Source organism: Giraffa tippelskirchi, chromosome 11, assembly GCF_054371585.1.
Source record: "Giraffa tippelskirchi isolate mGirTip1 chromosome 11, T2T-mGirTip1v1.2.pri, whole genome shotgun sequence".
Lineage (NCBI taxonomy): Eukaryota > Metazoa > Chordata > Mammalia > Artiodactyla > Giraffidae > Giraffa > Giraffa tippelskirchi.
The window spans coordinates 1,192,705-1,205,600 of NC_137285.1; the positions used below are offsets into that span (position 1 = coordinate 1,192,705).

General features: G+C 58.1%; 1 protein-coding gene across 9 annotated transcripts; it reads right to left on the reverse strand.

The window, feature by feature from the left end:
- Positions 1-1,808: 1,808 nt before the first annotated feature.
- Positions 1,809-12,608, reverse strand: YPEL1 (yippee like 1). 9 transcript variants are annotated; one of them, XM_081542081.1, is made up of 6 exons: positions 12,538-12,608; positions 3,728-4,008; positions 2,979-3,022; positions 2,575-2,683; positions 1,948-2,080; positions 1,809-1,837 (listed from the first exon to the last, which is right to left on the reverse strand). In XM_081542081.1, the coding sequence occupies exons 2-5, from the start codon at positions 3,932-3,934 to the stop codon at positions 1,991-1,993; spliced, it is 450 nt and encodes a 149-aa protein (XP_081398207.1). In that variant the 5' UTR covers positions 3,935-4,008; positions 12,538-12,608; the 3' UTR covers positions 1,809-1,837; positions 1,948-1,990. The 9 variants fall into 9 exon arrangements, with proteins under 9 accessions (XP_081398207.1, XP_081398202.1, XP_081398208.1 ...); XM_081542076.1 differs by having other exon boundaries at positions 12,534-12,608; XM_081542082.1 differs by having other exon boundaries at positions 12,418-12,608.
- Positions 12,609-12,896: the final 288 nt, after the last annotated feature.

Here is a 12,896-nt window from a genome sequence, read left to right on the forward strand (position 1 = left end):
GTATAAAAATACTATATATATATTTATATATATATGTACGTATAAAACGGCCAGAGCTAAACCACGTTTCTAAAGTAAACGTGCAGAGAACACTGCTAAGTCGCTTCAGTCGTGTCCGACTCTGTGCGGCCCCATAGACGGCAGCCCACCAGGCTCCCCCGTCCCTGGGATTCTCCAGGCAAGAACACTGGAGTGGGAGAACACTACGTAGTGGACTTAAACGCATTTATAATCCTGGCGTCACCTCCCACTCTCCCCAAGGAAAAAAATACCTTAAATAATTTAAATAAAAGTCACAAGCTGATAGTTAACCGTCCAGGAACTTAAAAGGGGGAGCGTCCCAGCACCTGACCGCACATCTGGTCGTGGCCTCGGGAGTGTCCGGCCTTGAAGCCGCTCACGGTCAGCTCATTTGGTTTCAAAAGGAGCTTGGGTTTTGCAGAACCACAAGGAAAGCGGCTGAGGGCCTCAGTTGGCGTCAGCGACGAAGCCGCCCCGCGCCACCGGGAAGAAGGCTGCCGCGCCCCCAGAGACGGCCCAGAACCCGAGTGCCCGGAACACATGCCGCACGTGTGTGCAGTGGACATGGGAACCGCAGGAGGCTCCTCGGCGTCCAGAAGCATCTGCTGGAGACCTGCCCAGCCACCGGCTGAGGCTTGGGGAGGGGCCCCGGCTTAGGCTTGGCCTCGGGTTCGGACTCAGCCCTCAGGTTGGGCGCCTGCTGGGCATTCACCTGGTTCTGAGCACCAGGTCCCAGGGCTCCGCCGGGAAGCGGCCTGCTGGGCACCCTCGTGGGTGACCCAGCACCCAGGGGCGGGGGAGCCCGGGGCTCCCCATGGTCCAGGCTGTGGGTCAGAGGGTGCCAACGGGAAGCTCACCTGAGCCTGGAGCGCCAGCCAGGGCTCTGGCTCAGGGGAGAGCCTCCCGTCTCCAGTTTGTGGGATTGTGGAGCCAGGGTCCCGGGTGTCTCAGGCCCCAACGAGCACACGGAAGGCCTCTGGACGTGTGGAGGGGCAGGCCAGGCTCACCGGCCAGAGGGCCTTCTGGCCTCATTCTCTGCAGACTGGCCAGAAGCCACGCGTGCAGCCCAGCCCTGCAAAGGCCCAGCGGGGGAACGCGAACAGAACCAGGGCGGGATGGGGCCCCCGAGCAATCGAAGTTACACCTGTCTTGCAACTGGAACCTTCTGTGGAAAACGTGAGAACAGGGGCAGATCTTAATCTGGAAGCTTATCCTGCTCTGGCCTCGTTCAAAAACAGGAAAAATCATCCTTCTACTTCAAGTACATCAGAAAAGGAAATCCGCTTTCCCTCCAGCCAGTGTGCTCGGATCCAAGTCTGCGGACCGGCCGCTCGGTGCACGCGCGTGGGCCCGGGGCCAAGTCTGCTGACCACTCACTCACCTGCCTTCTAGATAAGGAAGCTAGCTACCGGCTTAAACAAACAGGCTGTTCCGTTAGACACGTGTCTCTATTTTCTAGCTCATCTAAAGTGTTAGTAGCGGTGCCCTCTGCTTTTGAATAAGGCTGAAAAGCACCCTGGGTGCAGAGACGCACAGCCTTCAGGGAGATGCCTGGCACAGCACCGTCCTTGGCGGTCTGCACACAGAACCACCACGGTGCGGGCCCGAGTCGGGGAGAAGTGGTTCCCTCCCTCCCTCCACTCCAGATGCGAGCCAGGCTGGCTCTCCAGAGAGGCCGCCCTGGGGTCCATGGGGACTCAAGTCTGGTTTTCCATCAAAACAACAGTACACAGCCAAACCCTACCTTAAAAGCATCGCTTACAAAAGGTATGGACCAGATGGACAAGTCATCAGCCGGTTAAGTCTTTCTCTGGATCTTGAGAAATTAGAAACAGGTCATTGAAACATTGCAGAAACAGCCACGTGCGTGAAGGGGACACAGCTCGTGGGGCTGTCTCACCCGGGGGCTGGCCGGGGGTCACCCACCCTCGCACACGCCTCAGTCACGCTCGGGGGCAGGAGGTCTGCTTCACGCCCAGCCGTTGTCTTTGATCATGTGGGCGAGCTCGATGATAAATTTCCCTTCTTTATACTTCTGACTGCTTTCAAAGGCGTGCTCCTTGAAGAGAGAGGTTTCAGAACAGAATCCATTTAGTTTCCCAGCTGCTTTCTACATGCGGCGAGGAAAGGAAGGACAGGGTCGCATCTCCCGGAAACGGCCTGTGCGGTGTGCACTGGGGCCGAGGAGGGCGCGCTGTGCCGGGGACTGGGCGCTACGGAGTCAGGTGTGCAGCTGAGCACGGGCCGGGGGCGGTTTAGGGACTCGGGGTCACAGGTGGTGGGAAGGAGCCGGGGCGGGGTGGGGCGCACCGGTGCAGGGGTGCTTCTTCCATGCACTTCCCCCGCCCAGTCATGGGTCCTGGGCCAGACGGGTCAGCTGTGAGCATGACCACAGGGTCATGTCCACAGGCCTCTGCCGCACCCGGCCAGCAATCACTCGCACGGGTGGGCACAGGCTCCCCGCCCTCCGGCTCGTGGACCCTCCTTGACGTTCGGCACCCGTTGTGTTCCCGGCCCATTGTCTACATGGTAACGTGGACCCCAGTGACTCACGTATTTCCACCCAAGCGTGGTCTTGCAGTTCTCGCAGTAGATGTCAGCCACGGCGTGCAGGCCGGTGAGCAGGACTCGCTCCTCCGCAGGGCCGCAGCCCACGTTCACCCTGCGGGGAGGGGGAGCTGGCACCCTTGCAGGGCCAGGCCCACTCTTCCACCCCGCCGGCTGCTCCCAGGACCCAGGGGTGTCCGCCCTGACTCCCCAGCTGTCCCTTGCCCCTCAGAAGACACAATTTTTGCTTCCCCGCTGAGAACCCAGGACGCAGCAGGCGGCAAGGAGGCACCCAGAGTCCGCTGTCTGCATGGAAACCAAGATGGACCCCAGCCGGGAGCACACCCCCTGCCTCCGAGCAGAGCTGGCGCCCCCCCAGCCCTGGGTGGCGCCAGCGGCGCGGTACTCACACTGAATTGAAGAGGTAGGCTCGTCCCTGACTTCCCTGAAAGGACTGCAGAGAAGGAAGAGGTGTCAGAGGGCCGGCCGTGGTCAGAGCCGAGTGCCACAAGCCCTGCCCGGGGGATAGTGGAGGTGCCCCGTGGGCCTGGACCGGCGCTGAGGGGCCATGGGCAGAGCGCCCCTGAGCCCTGTGCCCGGGACAGCGCGTGCCAGCATCTGGTAGACGGGGGCACGGGGCGGTTTCCAAGCCTGTCCACGGGAACTGTAAGAAAGCCGTGGCCCCCTTCTGGGAGGAAAGCTCATAGCGTGGTCACTCATTCCAGGACGACCAAAGAGGCAGAACAGGGCCTCTGTGTGTCTCCGGTCTCCGGCCAGTCCTGACTGCAGGGCCACAGGAGCCGGAGGGGCACTCGACGAGGACTCGCCACCCCAGGTACCAGGCTCAAGGGACTCAGTGGGATGGACAGGCCTCAGAAATAACCAGAAACGCAAATGGATCAGAACCTTCTCTTGGTTCTTGCCTATCACCCAGGACGAGCTCCTGGCCCTGGAAGCCAAGTGGCCCGCGGCCCAGGTGGAGGGTGTATGTGCAAACCCAGCAACCAGCCCCCCGGGCCTGCCCCTGGGCAGTGCCACGGCCCAGACCACGGCCTCCCAAAGCGCCGCCCACGAGGCTACAGACGTTCAAGGCCAGCACACCCGGGAGGGTCCACACTCCTCTCCTCTTAGGCCCCTGACTTCGCGAGCAGACACTTGCCTTGGAGATCAGCTCATCGTGATTGGCCAGGTGGGCCCTGCAGTGGACACAGCTGTAGGTTCGGTGGCAGTTTGGCAGATACGCTTGGAAAGTTTTGGACTTGGTCATCTTCACCATCTCTGCAGGGCACTCCTGGCTCAGCTCAGGGCTGGCGTGGGAGGAGCTGCAGCTCTGCTGGGCTCTCCGGCAGAACAAACACTGGAACATGCACGCCAGAGCCGCTGTTGTTCGGAGGGCGTGTGGCTCCGTCTGTACAGCTGGGGTGAGAGCAACGCCACAACCTGTCAACACACACGGCAGAGGGTGACGGAGAGAAAGAGCCACGAAAGGACGTGCATGGTTTAGGACACCTGTTGTACAGACGCGGGAGAGTGCAGGCCTAGACGCTAGAGATCTAATCCTTCACTAGTAATTGTAAATAAAAAGGTTAATACCCGACCATGCCTCAGCCACTCTCCATTTAGTTGGGAGTGGCCAGTGAACTACTTTCACACATAAATTATCTGAGAAAATGGTAGCTCAAATACGTCTTCTGTCCTCTGGCTTCAGGACACGTGGAAGAGACAGCAGCCAACGAAGTTCCCACCTGAGAGACGCCAGGAGTACTGGGTCCATCCGGCCCCGAGTGATGGCCCTAGTAGGTGGCTCCAAGCACCATGATGTCTATGATTGTGTGGAGGGTCCCGTACTGGTCTCTAGGAAATTACCTATCAATCCAGAAATATAGCCTCACACGTACAGTCATGTGATCTTCAACAAGGGTGCCAGGACCACTCCACGCAGAAAGGACAGAACCTTTCCAGCAAATGTGCCAGGAGGACGAGAGACTGGCCTGAGACGAGAAGGGCCACACGCACAGCGGCGCCCTCCGTGGCCCAGAGCCCTAGACGTGAACTGAAACCACGCCACTCTCAGAAGACAATGAGGGAACGGCCCGCAGGACGCTGGACTTGGCGGGGCCTTGCTGGATCTGGCACCAAAAGCGCAGGCGTGTCTGAGGACCCCAGAAGGGGACGCGAGAGGAGATGCAGAGTGGCCAGAACTCGAGGACACAGTGCAGACTGATGTCCTACAGACCCCAGGAGGGTAAAGGAAAAGAAGGCCACGCCGTGCCACGTGACCGTGCGGCTGCAGAACACAACAGCAAGGAAGCCTGAGACGCCTCCAGAAGGGAGGGGAGGTCACCGTTCAACGGAGCGGCCTCCCAAGTCAGACCGCACGAGGCGGGGCGGCGCGGAGGCCCCTGAGGCCCTGACGGGGAAGCCCCCGCCCCCAGGACTCCGCAGCGGGCATGTCGCCCGGACCCCAGGGCCCCACACCTGCAGGTGAGCAGCTTGGCTCCGGCAGAGCATCACCGGAGGAGGTTCAGGGGCTTCAGACAGAAATGAACGAGCAAGAGAAAGCCCACTCAAGTCTCAACTGCAGACTAAAAGCAGGCAGAATGCGGAGGAAAGAAAAGGCTAAGTGTGCAGGTGGGAGAGCAGCGTCGCCTCCCGGAGCTCCGAGATCTGCCTGCGACTTGCTCATGACAGGTGAGCAAGAGAACAGGCGGAGACGCAGGCGGAGCAGTGTCCCCAGAGCAGCTACACGTATGGATTAAAGTGCATTCTGGTAAATGAAGGATAAATGTAATTTCTGACGAAACATCTGTACGAACGAAAAGAGCAGATGTGTCACTTCCAAAGGCGTAAAGGGAGGTGAGCAAGGGAGGGAATGTGCCGGGGGAAGAGCGAGAAGCCTAACGATGGAAGATGGAAACCCGGACATTCCAGCGCATGGGTGAAACACAGACGGACCCACACCAGAGCTGAAGGTTCCAGACCAGACAGAAAACAAGCTGTCTCGGTGCTGCTTCTAAGACACACGCCTTAAACCGAGGCTCAGACAGGACAAGAGAGACAGCTGGGACCTGGGTGGGAGCAAGGCAGACCTGCGCTCACAATTACTGCTAATGCATGCGCTTCACGTAAATAAAGTAGAGAAATGCAAACCCAAACCACAGTGATATGCAAGCCAAAACTCACACCTGTCAGAATGGCCAGCATCACAAAGACCACAAATAACAAAGGCTGGAGAGGGTGTGGAGAAAACGGAGCCGCCTGCCCTGTTGGAGGGAATGTGAGTCGCGGCAGCCACTGGAGGACAGTATGGAGGTTTCCTAAAAAACACAGACAAACTAAAAACACACTTCATACAACCTAGCAGTCCTGCTGCTGGGCGTGTATCTGGAGAAAACTAACTCAGAGGGATACGTGCACCCTGGTGTTCACAGCAGCGCTGTTCACAGCAGCCGGGAATGGAAGCAGCAAAGTGTTCACTGACAGAGGGGCAGGGGAGGACAGCGTGGGGGTGTCTGTGCACACACACACACACACACACACCCGCGGGGGTGTCTGTGCACACACACACACACACACACACCCACGGGGGTGTCTGTGCACACACACACACACACACGCTTCATAATAATGCCATTGGCAGCAGCGTGGATTGACCTAGAGATTATCATAGTAAGCGAAGTTAGAAAGACAAGTATCATATGATACCACTGATAGGTAGAATCTAAAAATTGATACAAGTGAACTAATTTACAAAACAAATATATATATATACTACTGCATTTTTCACCAACTGATAGAGCAAACACATATGAGGGCAGATATACTTCATTTTGATTAAGAAACTGGAACTAAAACACACATAGAAAACTGAGAACCAAACTCCAGCTCATTTACTGCACACAAACACAGAACGTGACTACACAGCGCATCTCAACACATTCAAGGACTGAACTCACAGCATGTTCTCAGACCACAACACAAACTACAAGTCAAGAATAAAATGTAACTAGAAAAATTCTCACATGCTTATAATTTAGGAAATATACTTCTATATACCCATGTGTCTAAGAATAATGGAAATTAGAAAATATTTTGAACAATCAAGTGGGCTTCCCTGATAGCTCAGCTGGTAAAGAATCCGCCTGCAATGCGGGAGACCTGGCTTCGATCCCTGGGTTGGGAAGATCCCCTGGAGAAGGGAAAGGCTGCCTGCTCCAGTATTCTGGCCTGGAGAATTCCATGGACTGTGTAGTCCAAGAGGTCACAAAGAGTCGGCAAGACTGAGCGACTTTCGCTTCCAAACAATAAAATAATTATCAGCACTTAAAGGGGAATGCAGGCTCTTGTCGGATGGCTGTCAGAAGCCAGGTGGAATTACTGAGCTAAACACCCATCTTTAGAAACGTTGAGAAGTGACAGGAAAACAACCCCAACACAAGAAAGGAAAGAAATAGGAAAAAAAAAAAGAACTAAAGAGAAAAGGGAACACAGACCCTCTGGTGAGGATCAACATGGCCAAGGCGCTGCCGTCAGCACGGCCACCGCCGGAGGTGCCGTGGGCAAGACGCGCAGGGAGTAGGGGCTGTGGTCGGTTTAAGTCAATCAGTTGGAAACGTGAACCACACAGAATAATTCCTGGAGAAAAGTTTAAAAATTATGACTCAAGAAGAGATAGAAAACCTCAATAATCCTGTAAACACAAAAGAAATCAAGTCACTGGTAAAAATTCTCCTCCTCCAATACACACACTGATAGCAAAGAACTTCCCTGGAGAAGTCGACTGCAGCTCCAGAGGACTTGTTCCAACCTGGTGAGACCACTTCCAGGGAAGAGAAAGAGGAAGCACCTTCCCACTGTTTCATGTGGCTTAACCTGACCCCAAACCCCCGTTTAGGGGGGTCAGCACTTTCACTGCTGGGGCTCAGGTTCAATCAGTGGTCGGGGAACAGACCCCGCAAGTCCCGCAGCACAGCCAGAAAAGAAAAACAACCATGGAATTCACTGTAGGTTTCTTCAAAGAAACCAAGATGCAAACATCCTATGTAATATTGACCAAACGGGGTCCAGGACTGTACAACTAAGGTGATTTTATCACAAGAATACGAGACAATTTAACAGTAGAAAACTTGACCACCAGGCGTTCCATTTATCTGAATGGATGCAAAAAAAAAAAGTTTGGAAAAATTTAACATCCATTCACAATTTAAAGGAGAAGGCAATGGCACCCTACTCCAGTACTCTTGCCTGGAAAATCCCATGGATGGAGGAGCCTGGTAGGCTGCAGTCCATGGGGTCGCTAAGAGTCGGACACGACTGAGCGACTTCACTTTCACTTTTCCCTTTCATGCACTGGAGAAGGAAATGGCAACCCACTCCAGTATTCTTGCCTGGAGGATCCCAGGGACGGCGGAGCCTGATGGGCTGCCGTCTATGGGGTCACACAGAGTCGGACACGGCTGAAGCAACTTAGCAGCAGCAGCAGCAGCACCATTTAAAAAACTTCCATGCAAATGAAGATTGTAAAGAGAACTGTTTCCAGGCATGTACCAAAGAAACAAAGAACCAAAACCACTCATGGTAACATGATACACAATGTTACAAGTTGGAAAGCATCCTTTCAGATGGGGACTAAACCAGGCTGCCTCTACACCACGCCATTCAGCGCTCCCAGGAGCCCCAGCCAGCTCCACAAGGCGAGAAGAAAAGCCTTGTAAGTGAAAACATGCGAGCATACAGCAGTGTAACAACAAAGTATCTGTGAGCAAATTCAAGACCCAAAACAGCTTACACACAGTTCTGAGGGGCAAAAATACAGCCCTACATCCATAAAGAAAGCTGAGAGCCGAAGAACGGATGCTTTTGAACTGTGGCGTTGGAGAAGACTCTTGAGAGTCCCTTGGACTGCAAGGAGATCCAACCAGTCCATCCTAAAGGAGATCAGTCCTGAATGTTCATTGGAAGGACTGATGCTGAAGCTCCAATACTTTGGCCACCTGATGGGAAGAGCCGACTCATTGGAAAAGACCCTGATGTTGGGAAGGATTGAGGGCAGGAGGAGAAGGGGATGACAGAGGATGAGATGGTTGGACGGCATCACTGACTCAATGGACATGAGTTTGGGTGAAGTCTGGGAGTTAGTGATGGACAGGGAGGCCTGGCGTGCTGCAGCCCATGGGGTCGCAAAGAGTCGGACACAACTGAGCGACTGAACTGAACATCCACGGAGAGCTACGCCATGAGCAGGGGCTGGAGATACTGTGAACAGAAATCTTCCTCAAAGTCACTGTTGAATACAATTCCAGTCACAATATAGGAAGGTGTGTGTGTGTGTCCACCCGTGAGTGCACGAGCCAGGGAGCCAGCGGGACAGAGACGGGTCTGAACGTGTCTGCGGGGGACGGAGGCTTTCCTTGACCCTCTCGGGGTCCCTGGCGGGGTCTGAGAAGGAAGCAGTTACTGGAGCGGGAAGCATTTGTACCTTTCAGACCAGGACTCGGTCGTCTGAGAACTAACAGGGCGGGAAGGGTTTGGGCCGGGGCAGTCCACGGAGGAGGAGGACCACCGAGGGACACAAGGCAGGCTGGCGGCCCCCGGCGGGCCCCCCGCTCGGGCTGGGGCCCTCCAGCCCTCCTGCGGTCTCTCAGACTCCTCCAGCTCACAGCGGCCTGAAAGTGTGGGGCCTGGGGGGCGGGGGCCGGCTCGGGGGGCACCCCAGCCTCAGCCAGGAAGGAAAGCGCTCCTTGCCTGCCGGCCCCGAATCCATCTCCGTGTCTTCACCTGAGTCTTCTCTAGTTAAAGGAGCCTAGCCCTGGTGGCTCAACTTCAGAGCCCTGGGCCCCCTTTCAAGGCAGAAGCACAACTCCCGGTGACCTGGGCAGAGCCCACTGGACGGCCTGCACCGAGCCTCGCTTTTAAACAGACAACCGCACGGCGGCCCACCCGTCCTGCCTGGAGAATCCCAAGGACGCAGCCCACTCGTCCTGCCCGGAGAACCCCAAGGACAGAGGGGCCTGGTGGGCCGCGGTCCATGGGGCTACACAGAGTCGGACATGACTGAGTGACTTTCACTTTTCACTCTTAGACCGGGGACACCCCTCATCTCTAACTCCGAGTGACCTCTAATGGGGCAGGGCCGTTTAAACGGCATCTTGGGGACTTCCCTGGGGGTGCCAGGGGTTAGGACTCGGCGCCTCCACTGCAGGGACGAGGGTTCAGTCCCTGCTGGGGGAACAAAGACACTGCACGTGGTACAGCCAAGTAAACAGAGTGGCAGCTTGCCAAGGCTTTCCTGTTTCTTTGAATTTCTCCAGGTGTAGATCACGTCCCACACACTGCCAGCCCCCCGGAGGCCCCTTCCCTGGACCGCTGGGCCTGGTCCATCCTCAGTGCCCACGGTCGGTCACCCTTCAAAGGCCGGCATGCCTCCAGCCCACGCATTCTGCCATCTGTCCTGGCCTCCCCCCTCGCTGACCCCTGGGGGGCCCAGTGGAGCAGGGGTCCTGGCCTGGGTCTTGGTCCCAGAGAAGCATGTTGTGATTTAACTGGGCTTTCGGCCTTGACATCCCCAAGGCCAAGTTCTCCAGCCACCAGTACACAGGGTGCTCTTCCAGGAGACCTGTTGACAGGTCAGGACCCATCTTAGCACCTGAAGGGCAGACGCACCACCAGCCTCACTGCTGCAGCCGCCGTGTCCCTGGGTTTGGGGAGCAGCCACCATCCCCCCAAGATGCTAGCGTGGGGTAAGTTTTTAGAGGAAAAACAACATTCTGGATTCCAGAAGTTTTCCTCCTAAAATAAGCATGGTTATTTATTTTAAGAGGCCGTGAATCAGGCCCATGCCCATATGGTACTTCACCATTCCAGAGACAAACCTGAGAACCAGAACCCAGAGCGAGCAGCTGACTCCCGGGAGGGTGTGGGCTCCAGCCCCTCTTGCCCCAAGCGCTTCCTGAGTCCTCCCACCCCGCCCCACCCCACCCACCTGCCTGCTGAGCAGCGCCTGGCACAGAGCCTTTCTTTTCTAAGAGCCTCTGATACACTGTTTTAATTTCTCCCCCTAGTAACTACGTGTCCTTGGGCGCCTCCTAGTAGAGGTCGCCCACTTCCTGCTCAGAAGGGAAGACGCAGGCAGGGCTGGCCTCTCTTCAGCTCCAAGAGGGAAGAAAGAGGCTGGGACTCAACGCCATTTTACGAACCTCATGCTCATTAAAACATCATCAAGCACCTCTGTGGAGGAAGGGGTGGGAGAAACCAGAGACGCAGAGAGGAGCCCGAGTGGGGCTGGGGCTCAGCAGAGGGGGTGCAGCTGAGGGGGGGGGACTCAGTCAGACCAAGACTGAACAAAGCCACGTGAGGGGCGGCTGGGGGGCCCCAAGCCGAACTGGTTTCTGACCTGTAAAATGGGCCCAGGCGCCCCGAGAACTGCTCTGGGTGTCAGGTCGGCTGCGCAGTGGCCAAGGGTTGTCTCTACGCCTAACAGCGCCCACAGGGACCCCTGGTCCTGGGGCCTCCTGGGTGTGGACGACGCAGCCTGACTCCATCGCAGCGACAGCCCCTCAGCAGACCCAGTGTCACCATCACCGCAGGGGCGCCGCCCAGCGGCCAGCTGGACCAGACCCCGCTGTCCTCCCTGGACCCTCAGCCTCCAGGGGCCTGGTGTCCAGAGCTTCCTCCATCCTCCCGTCCGCTGATGCTCTCCCCACTCCTGCAGCCTTTGCCGACCAGCCCATCTGACCACTTTCTAAAAAGTTAAAACCGAACGACTCTGGAGTTAAGTGTCAGAGATGAGGGGGAGGACTTCCACTGCTTCATATTTGAAACTACCTTCCACTCACCAGTTTTCCAGGGAGAAAAACTCTCCGCAGTAAGTCCTTGTCCGCACCCACCTCGCCCCACCCCCGAGGATCCTGGTGGGACCTGACAAAGGTAGGGAGGGATCAAAGGCTCTCGACATAAAGAGCTCTATAAAGGCATGTACTTTCATCAGTTTTTAATTTTGGCAAGCACACCACGGCCACGCTGGGTGATAGCGTGGGCACATTGGGTAAAGCGCGGGTTGGGACAGATTGAACTACCTTTGCAACTCTTGTGTAAACATAAAGTTGTTCCAAAATAAGAAGCTGATTTCAACTCAGAAAGACTCAGATGGGTAATCAAGATCACTCAGTTACTTTTTGAAAGTGCCCAGGTGCTAGGTTGTTACGGCCCTGCTAAGACGCGGCTGCCCCTGGGCCTGGCTAAGGCTCCCCCCGCAGAGAAGACACCTGGCCCCATAGATACCAGGGGGAGGTGGCCGGAGGGGCCCGAGCTGGCCCGCGCCAGACCAGAGGCCGGGGCAGGGTCACCAAGCTCAACAGCGGGAATGGGCCCGCTGCTGCCCAGGGCGGGGGCTCGGCCGGCGAGGCCACCTCCGGGGAGCAGAGAGAGGCCGCGGGGACCCGGAGAGCGGAGGGGCCGCCTGCTCGGGGCCGCACCTGAGAGCCATCCCCGAAGGTGGAAAGAACATTCTCGGCGCAGAACAACAGGTTGAGGTGTGGGTACGCTTCCACAGAAAGAAGACACGCAGCGGCTCAGAGAAACCCGGGGGTGGGGATGCCGTGGTCCACCTACCACGGAACCGCGGCCCAGTCCCACCCAGAACGGGCCAGACCTGGACTCGACGCCGCCCAGGGGTCGGGGCTCGGCCCGGCGGACGCCGCACGGGCGCGATTCGTTTCGGCCTCGCCCTGCACGAGGGCCCTTCGGTTAAAACGCGGGGGCCTCTTTTGTCCCCACCGCCCCCCGCCCCAGCCGCGACCCTGCCTCCGAGGAGGAAGCCTGTTACCCCCGGGCGGGCGGCTGCGCCCGCACCTTCTCCGCGGCGGGGCGGGGTCGGAGGCGGCGCGCCCGCCCCGAGTCCGGGGCAGCGCCGAGCCCGGCGGCCCCCGCCCGCGGCCGACGCCGCTCGTCCCCTGGGCCCGCCCTACTCACGGCCGCCCACCGCTCCGCGCCCCGGCCCGCAGCGCCCATCGGCCCGGCCTCGCTCAGCGCGGGCGCGGCTCTCCGGTGGCCCCGGCGCGGCCCGGGACGCGCTGCGGCCGTTGGCGCCCCGGCCCCGCGCGAGGCATCCCCGCCGCCGCCCGCGGGCCGCCTGCCCTTTGTTTTGGAGCCGCGGCCCCGCCGCGCCGCCGTTAACGGCCTCGGAGCGCGGCGCCCGCCAATCAGCGCGCGCCCGCGACCCGGACCCGCCCCCGCGCCCCGCCCCGCGCGCCCGCCCGGAGCACCGCCCGCTCCCCGTCGGCAGGGCCGGGCGGGGCGCACGTGCCGCGGCGCGCGCCGCACTCCCATTG